The 9,231-nt window shown below is 34.8% G+C and overlaps 1 protein-coding gene across 1 annotated transcript; it reads right to left on the bottom strand.

The window, feature by feature from the left end:
• LOC109835221 (secretory carrier-associated membrane protein 1-like) lies at positions 1,938–8,609 on the bottom strand. The gene is made up of 11 exons (XM_020403205.1): positions 8,246–8,609; positions 7,196–7,261; positions 6,609–6,725; positions 6,341–6,403; positions 5,000–5,033; positions 4,727–4,849; positions 2,597–2,659; positions 2,403–2,496; positions 2,239–2,289; positions 2,085–2,153; positions 1,938–1,971 (listed from the first exon to the last, which is right to left on the bottom strand). The coding sequence occupies exons 1-11, from the start codon at positions 8,300–8,302 to the stop codon at positions 1,938–1,940; spliced, it is 771 nt and encodes a 256-aa protein (XP_020258794.1). The 5' UTR covers positions 8,303–8,609.

Genomic DNA, 9,231 nt, shown 5'->3' with positions numbered 1-9,231 from the left:
GTCCCCTTGATGTGCTTCTATAAATTTCTAAAGTTTGTAAGCACTATCAAAATGAACAAACTTGTTAGATATAGATGAATTAAAAACATTTAGCAAATATTCTAACAAAATATTATTCATTGTAAATATACGATGATCATTCTTATTCCACTTGGATTTCTCCAAGTGGGCACAATATAAGCATCATCTATAATTTTCCATAAATCAAAATGTTTAGATTAAACAAAAAGTTTAAATCTAACACACCATTGAGCATAGGGGAAATTATCTAATCTAGGAGTAATATTAATGGCATAACCTAAACCATGCATATCCATAATATAAAAGGCAAGCAAGATACAAATAAAGTTCAAAATTAGATTAGCACAATAAGCTAACTTGGATATTTAACTCAAGGCGATTAGACCTTAAATCAAAGAGCACCAAGCTCTGATACCAATTGTTTAACCCTAGAAGGGGGGTGATTAGGGTCTTATGCTAATCTAATCTGATTATATGCCAATAAAAATTAATTAATGAGTTATCCTAGTAAGTATGAAATACAACAAGTTATATGAGGTAGGATAGGCAATATGAACAACAAGATATATCCTAACAAAGAGATATAGGCAATGCATGTGCAAGGATATAAAACTAACATAAGGTGATATATCCTACCAAAGAGATATACAATATGATATATGTAAGGATATGCAAAAACAAGGGTAACATAAATAAATGAAATAGTGGATGAAATAAACAATGAGAGAAAGGCTATAAAGATGAACAAATATAAGTGCTAATAGCGCAAACTCAAACAAGCAATGATGATCATGGAGTTCGGGACCTTCCGTCCTACGTCTGCCCGCTCCCAGCACCTCGCCGGTGTAGAAATCCACTATCACAACCGGAGTTTTCTAACGTTGCACTCGATGCCGAATAACGTTTACCACTTCACAGTGTCGGTTTTTTTCAACGCTCACACGATCAACTTATACAATCACTCACATGTCAGTTTTCCACAGTCACCGATCAACGTTCACTCCTCATTCGTTTTCTAGTTCACCCGAAAACTTCACACAACACACTATGTAAAACAAAATATAAATTTGTTCTCTGTAGCTAATAGATGAAGAATCAATTAAGCAGGCAAACTTAATGTTTACAATCTCTCACAACCCTAATATTACTTATATATCAAATACAATAAGGCTCAAGTGGGTGTGTATTAACATGAGATAAAGTGCAAATCTAAACTCATTATAAAACTAGCTTAATAGAAATGATAATTAACAAGATAATTAATAAATAAATATCTAGATAGAGTTAGAACTTCTCAATAGATGACAAGATGGGAGTGGAGATTGAAGCCCAAACAAGAAGATGATGCTCCTGCCACTTGTAAAAAGCAATGCTTCAACGCAAACCAACACTAAAAGACACTTAAACCAATTACTTGGAAGACTAATGGCAATATATATTGAGAATCCGCAGATGATTGGAGTCTCACACCATTACTTGGTTGAGTTTTTCAAATTAGTCGCATGCCTGCTAGCATAGGCTAGAGGATAAAGAAATGTAAAGAATTAATACATAATAAGGAGAAAATTAATGGGTCCAACAGCATGAAAGTTATGATATGGCATAAAACGTACAAGGGGGCCATACGAGTCGCCCTAGCTAAGAGACATACCACTTGTGCAAATCAGAGCAGCTGCATGATAAGTTTGTGTATAAAGAAAACATGCTTGCAGTAATGCCTATTGAAAGACGTCATGTATATGTATGCATTTGTGTCATATGAGCGGCATTCCGCTAGGCTGGTTTCAGATAACGCGATTGCAAGAAGTGTTGAAGGATAAATAGAAGGCTATAAAGTAATATCATCTGCTCATGAGAATCATTTCTAAGTAAAGATTCGATGTCAATTGTAACAAGGTTTCACTATCGACTCAATCTCAAACAACAAATAATAAAGAAGGGAGGTTGCATCTGTAAACCATAAACAGCGTTTAATTTGAAAGAAAACACCTTTAGCCTCTTCCTCAAAGTAAAATAGTTTAAGTATTTCAAAAAAGAAGTATAATTGTTTAGAAGAAACTTACGTCAAGGATTTCCCCTTGAAATATTGGAGGAGGCCACTGCTGGCGAAGATGACAAAGACAATGTGGAAGCTGAAAGTAGATAAAAATGACAATTCAAATTGACCTTAAGCGAAGAAGCCAACTTTTTAATATTCAGAGCTTCAAAATTTTTAGCCATATAAAACAGAAAAAAAGCCATCCTAAACTTTTCAAAGCACTTTCCGTCCTAAACATAGTGTTGCAAATGCATGTCAATTAATAGCCTCAAATTCTAGTTGCTGAACTGGTCCAAATACATGAAATAATGACTCAAAGAAGTGTATATTCTGTGAATAATACCTCATGGCTCGATAAAGAGGTCTATACCACAAAACATAAGCCCCAGGAACACCCGAGATAAAATAGATAATTGCAAGAAACCAGATCTTCACACCTAAATAAAAAACCAACATTCTTTAGTAGGAAGATGATCATTAAGGCTAACCAGCAGCTAAATCACAGCTCAACGTACAGAGAGTAACCAAAAAACACACCTTCTCCTTTGATCCAAGCTGCAGTAACTGATATGATATTCCAAAATAGGCACAAAAATAACCCTGTGAAACAACCAAAGGCTTTTAGAATTGAGCATGCTTTGATCAGTCTTCCACAAAATATGATGTCCAGACCAAAATAAATAAATTAATAATAATAATAATAATAATAATAATAATAATAATAATAATAATAGTAAAAAATAAATAACAGAAAGAAGAGGTGGACCAGTAGTGATTTACAAGTGAGTCGGTAGGAAAAAGAAAATCCAAACTACACCTTTCAACAAGTTCTGTATACCCAGAACAACCAAAGCACTACTCTAAAATATCCCCAATATAGCCAGTATATCCGGCTGTTACAACGCTTGCCGCAAAACGATATGATCTCAATATCGTTTACCACTTATTGGCAATTTTTGGGAGATACATCCCCGACATGGCCAATATGTTAGCCGATATGTAGACCAATATGTCCTTTTACATAGCGTATCGCTAAATAACAAAGTTCTATAAAATATCTTTAACGTTTTTTAGCAAAATTCCAGCCCTATGATGTTTCCTAGCAAGGTCTATCATGATCTTTTCCCTAAGTTTCTATAATTAGTTAATGATCCCAAACATCTATTACTTACATATTTGTATGCTTAGATTCAAGGTCACAGAAAGCTTAGGCAGGCTAGGCGGAGGCTTTTTAAAATATTGCTTAGATTTAATTAAATATATTTGGATTCCATCTAGTGATATTGTATTATATATCATTCGATACAGCGCTTCAATATTTACTACATAGCCGCGATATTTTCTTGATATTCGCATTCTGATATGGATTTTGGCCATCCGATATTTCCCTGGTATTCTATGTTGCAAGGACAAGGGTGCAGACACGGGCGGACACAGATAAGGGTGCGAGTACAGGACACGACAAAATTACAAATTTTTGGATATAAAGACAAGATTATATACATATTAAACTTAATAATCTATAAGAGAGTGATATTGTTTTTTATTCACATGTTACGAGAACTAAAATCCTTATACCTTTCAAATTTCTTTTATTGAGTAGATTATAAATTGAAAAACAGCTCGTTTTTTAACTAGAAACTCAGACAACCCTTTAAAATCATACTTATGAACTAGGCATGTGCTAAAATAAACTTGTCCTGAGTCTAATGAGTTGCATACTTTTGAGATTAAGTGTACGATAATATGTTCAAGAAAGTGTATCACGAGTTTTTATTTTTAAACTAAAACATGTGTTATATATCGAGTACACATCTCAATAATGTATATATGTATTCAAGAAGTGTCCAAGGAGTGTCCGACATGAACACGGGAAGTGTCGGACACAAATAGGACAACCTAGATGAAGCGTCCAGGTAACCTAAGCCAATATTTAAAACCTTGAATCCAAGAAATGTAAATTCTAGGTACCGATTAACTAAAAATCAAACTCCTCAAATAGAAAGCATTTATCTATTGACTATCTCCCCCAAGTGGTACTAACTTTAAAACTCCGAAAATATAGAACAAAAAAAAAATCAGAAGGGAAATATTGGTAGCCTGCATAACCAAGAGTAAAAGGTAAATTTTGAAATTTAATACTAAACAACTGCAAGGAATTCAACTCGAAAATTTAAACACTGTGGTACCTATCCAAGAACAAGGAAAAAATTAGACATACAAAGATAATCATTAAACTAAAAAGTTTGTGCTACTGACGTACAAAATGGTATGGGACAAGAACTAGAAAAGGAACTTTGATAAGTCAATTTATCAGTTTATGCTTCAAAAGCACAAAGGGATGACATAACACTAAATGAATCCTAACCAGATAAAACAATGCTAAAATAAACAATAACAAGATTATATAAATCCGGGAATAAAGTTCAATCAAATGTGATATCTGAAATTTAGTAATGAAAGAGAAGATTATTATCGTGGTTTTAAAGAATTCTAATGTCACATAAACATTGCTAGTTTGAGCTATCAATTCGGTAAACCTTTGAGCTACAGTTAAAATTGGACTATAAAAGCCTAACAAAAAGCAGAATTGCTTAATAAAACAAAGGAAAAATGTATTGCTGTTCAGTGAAAAAGAAAAATCTTTCAAGTTAGCAGTAAGCATACCTAACAATGACGCAAATGCAAAATACTGCAACCTTTGAAGGTGGATTGGAATTTCATTTGCAATATCATGATGAATAATGGGGAAAAATGGTGGCCAATTTTTCTCCTCTATAACGATTCCAGCTGCAAAAGCACATGAAGTAAATTCTCTTTCAGGTAGCTGAGAAAGGAATCTACTTAAGCTTCTGAAAATGAAATATGATTGATTGTAGCAGAATCAAGATAATGGATTGCTAATCTGTTTGAACTGATAAGTTAGAAATGAAAACATACCACGAGATGCAGCTTCTTCTCTTCGTTTTAGTTCCTATATGATAGTAATAAAAAAATCAGTGGTAAGCAGTAAACTAGTAACAAAGTTTTCCCAGTGAAAATGGATGAAAGCTCAACTTTATGCAGAAATGAACTCAATAAGCACAAAATTATGTTTCTTTTAAATTAAAGAAAAACACCTTTAAGTGACCTCTACAGGTAGAAAAACAAATTATGATACACAACTAGATCATTTCACAGTAATCCTTCAAATTGAATAGAGAAAAGAAAGAAAATGCACATTCCATATTCATCATTCATCAGCATCATGCAAACATTTTCCCATCAAACGGGCTCACTAATACAACATGACTGAAGACAGAGGCACTCTGCCCTCTGTTGCTAACAAAGTTGAATTAACAATACATGAGTATTTTCACTAGTACTTAACATAGATTAAAAGGTCAATATTAAGTGAAGCTTTTAACAATATATGGGTCAGCTTGTGTACACCACTCCAAATATACCATACAAAACTGAAATTTACCAACATACAATGAGAAGTCTGTACAAGGAGGGTACTGTAGTATATAGGAAAGTGATTCATATTTGAGGCACAAATATAGCCAAAGAGCCTACCAGATCACATAAAAAATGCTCTTTTTTCTATTGCAAACAGAATTGAATTAATGACACATGCATTCCATTAGTATTTAGCATAAATGGAGACAATAAATATCATGTGAAGTTTTTACCAGTATGAGTCAGATTATGTAAATCACACCTAATGTATTATACAATTCAATTATATAATTTACATTGCTAAATAAACTGAATTACAGTACATGTGCAACTCCACTAGCATTTAACATGAATAGGAAGGGGAAAAAACAATTAGTAACTGAAGCATTTCAGTCAGCTTGTGTACATATCCCCAGAGATACTATAGGAAACTGAAAATATAACCAATATCTAACTATTATTTTCAAAGTTAGTAGATGAAACACAATATCATGGTACATTTTTTAGAGGGGAAAACATGATCGTGTGAAGTTGCACACGGCTAGAATTAGCCATGATCGATGCTAGGTTGCATCAATAGAGTATCACAGAAGTATAATAGGATTAATTGATCATCTATGGAAGATATCATGTTCAATAGTTAGGAATTACTACATATAACATTTGATGTCGCAATAGGGATGAAGATTCATGCAAGATAACTATGTACCAAAACTATGTACATAATAAGTTACCACCTTTGCAACACTAACATTTAGTGCAGCAATCAGGGCTGGAGATCCATTTGGGATGACTATTTATCAAACAATGAATATAATTGGCAATAAGAATTAACTGTACCTTTTCTCTCTTGTTTAATTCTGCCTCCTTTGCTTGGAGTTCCTTTTCCTTTTTCTTTATATCCTACGTAAAATATAGAAAAAAAATTCAAGATTTCATAGAGGATTACCCATCTACAAGAAAGAAACAAGATAGGTGTTTAAGAACCAATATAATTAATTGAACATTATTATCAATCAAATATTGTCCAACTATGACTCTCAACATCAAGGAACTACCTCTATCCATATCAATTTGATTGATTAACAATTTAATATAGTTAACCTACCCTTGATGAATCAAGAGGAATATCTATTGTCGCTCCCCGATCATTGTAAAAGTCAGCAGGTTCAGGAGGAAGAGGTGATAGCCTTGAATTTGAAGCAGGAGGAACACTGCCAGGGTTCTGTTAATGCACAAATAGTAAGAACTTATCAAAAGGAAGATAGCACTAAATAAGCAATTTGGCAACAACTTAGCCAAGTGCACTGCACCAGTTAATACTAGAACTCTAACATTGTGGAATAGCTTAAAAGAACATTTACAGTGCCCATAAACAAAGAAAATAAGAATTCAATAGTTTCAAGCAGGTCCATGAAACATTTCCAAAAAAATTATTCATTACTACTGAAATTTCCCTGAAGATCTTAGCAAAGCTCAGGGAACCAAAAAACATATTCCTTTCTAATTTAAAAGTCTAATAAGTTGTTGGATGCTTACACCTAGCAAAGCTCATGGCGAACATATCCCATGTATCAATACTACCAGAGAAGTTCGAAAAGGAATACTTAGATATTGTGGTTAGGGGGGGGGGAGAAATTTACTATATCAGAACCAAGTTTCAAGCATATCAAGTGCCAAATCCAAAAGGCTTACTGTTGTGTAGAATGCACCTCCACCGTAACTTGCTTGCCCACCAGCTTTTCCACGAGCTGCCTGATCCTGAGATGTAATACAAATGGATTAAGTTTTCTGGACGGACATCCACTAAATCTACCAAACTAAAACAGATGCTAAACTTATAACATGAGGGACATAAAAGGGAGAGCTCAGAAGTCAGAAACAAGGTTTCGAAGATTAAATTTATAAAGTGAAGGAACCAAAATTGTCAAAGTGTTTCTAAGGGTTAAGCTCTTTTCACGGTGAATTTGACCCTTCTTAAACTCAAACCTCAGAAGATGGATGTTGCTGGTAAACAACACCGCATCATCTTCGTAGTACATCTCCGCTGCCAATTCGAACTGCTCAATGGACCGAAATCATTCATTCAAATTCTGGAACAGCTCGGTCTACCCAACGCCACTTGTTGCGTCATTTCACAAACATCAAATCAAGGAAGCCAAAAGCAACAGCTTTGCAAGAGCACATGTTAATGCTCCGGTTTTCTCACGCAAACACCGACTCTATTTTGCCGCGACACTTGGGTTTATTTACTGAACCATCACAACTAAAATAAAAGACTCAAGTATAAACGATGTATCCGAAAGGTAAGAAACCATGCTCTGAGCATTAACCTTTTCGTCCAGAGCATGGAACAGTGAACCCTGCGATTTAGAACCACAGATCGCGGCATCAAATCTTTAAAAAGCCAGAAGACGACATGAAACTATTATAACCAAATCCCAGCATTTCCGGCTCTGTCGATTCGGTCAGAAACGTGAATCAACCTATTACGTCTAAATGGGATGGATTAGATCGGACAAGGGAACAAATGAATTCACTAACATCAGAAGTTCACATCCCCAGATCTGGCCAAAGACCGTCTAGGGTTTCGACTCCCCGACGATCCAGGGAGGGATCGGCGAACCCTCCCAAACCAGCAACACATCTACAATTTCCTCTTATGTTTCCTTTGCCAGCCAGATCCACTGAATAGACTAAGATTCTAATCGAAGAAATTAAGGAAAGCAAGAGAGGGGAACTGACCGCGAAGGGATTGACCTCCTCCTCATCGAACGGATTGCTATCGTAACGACCAGCCATGAGATCGACCCCTCCAAGATCGATCTCTCTTCGTCTCTACCTTTCTCTGACGATCACAGATCTGAGAACTCGGAGCAGGGCAGCAAGAGCTAGCCGAACGAGGGGGGTTTTAGTCTTGTGGATCACGGAGGTCGATAGATCGGAAAGAGAGATAAAAAAATAAATAAAGAGGGAGGCGATTTTTTCTTCGAGGAGAAGGAAGACTTCTTACTTTTTTTTTTCTTTTTTTCTTTTTTTTTTCCTCCCCTTCTTTCCTCGTTCAAAGAAGAGAGCTGAGGACAGAGTAGATAACCGCAGTATTTTCCTCGCCTTTCTTAATCCTTTTTTTTTTTAATCCCTTTTTAAAGCTCCTCGATCTAAACTATTTGATTAGTAAATAAGTAATAAAATAATTAATGAGGGTTAGTAGGAAAAGTAAAAAAATTTAGTTTTCTAACCAGTTACCCACGGATGCTCGCTAGGACAAAAGATGAAAGAAAAAACGAATTCATGTCTTTGTCAATGTTGAGAACGCGGATTGATGAGCTAACCAAGTTGTAAATCTTGAAGGATGATTCGTACAACGCTAGTATAGGTGGTTAAAAAGTCGTATTCATGTCTTTTTTTTAATAGTTAGTTTTTTTTTAAGCCTAATGTTGTATTTTCTTTTGGTGAACGTTTACTTTTCAAAGGGTTCACGTGTCCAATCTAGTCGATCATTTTATTTTACAAGGGAATGCGTGAATGCTATTTGGAAGATGAATACATCTCATACTTCCTCCATGTATGCTGCGTGCTTTAACCGTTATTTTTTTGAGCATAAATATAAATTACCTCAACAGGGATTTTAAATCCATGTCTTTCCCCTGGGGGTGAGCATTAATCGGTCCAAACCGATTAAGCTGATCGAACCGACTGAATTTGAATTTGAATTTTAATAGTTGGGTTTT

This window comes from Asparagus officinalis, chromosome 3, assembly GCF_001876935.1.
Source record: "Asparagus officinalis chromosome 3, Aspof.V1, whole genome shotgun sequence".
NCBI lineage: Eukaryota > Viridiplantae > Streptophyta > Magnoliopsida > Asparagales > Asparagaceae > Asparagus > Asparagus officinalis.
The sequence above is the reverse complement of the archived record's forward strand: the minus strand, read 5'-3'. Positions and strand labels throughout refer to the sequence as shown.

What these genes read in the sequence shown, in the direction of transcription:
- LOC109835221 (XM_020403205.1), bottom strand. Translation starts at nt 8,302, where the DNA reads ATGGCTGGTCGTTACGATAGCAATCCGTTCGATGAGGAGGAGGTCAAT. An exon ending in GAGGTGCATTCTACACAACA is followed by an intron (nt 6,726 to 7,195) that starts GTAAGCCTTTTG and finishes GTGCATTAACAG; the next exon opens with AACCCTGGCAGTGTTCCTCC. An exon ending in AGCTTGGATCAAAGGAGAAG is followed by an intron (nt 2,497 to 2,596) that starts GTGTGTTTTTTG and finishes TTTTTTATTTAG; the next exon opens with GTGTGAAGATCTGGTTTCTT.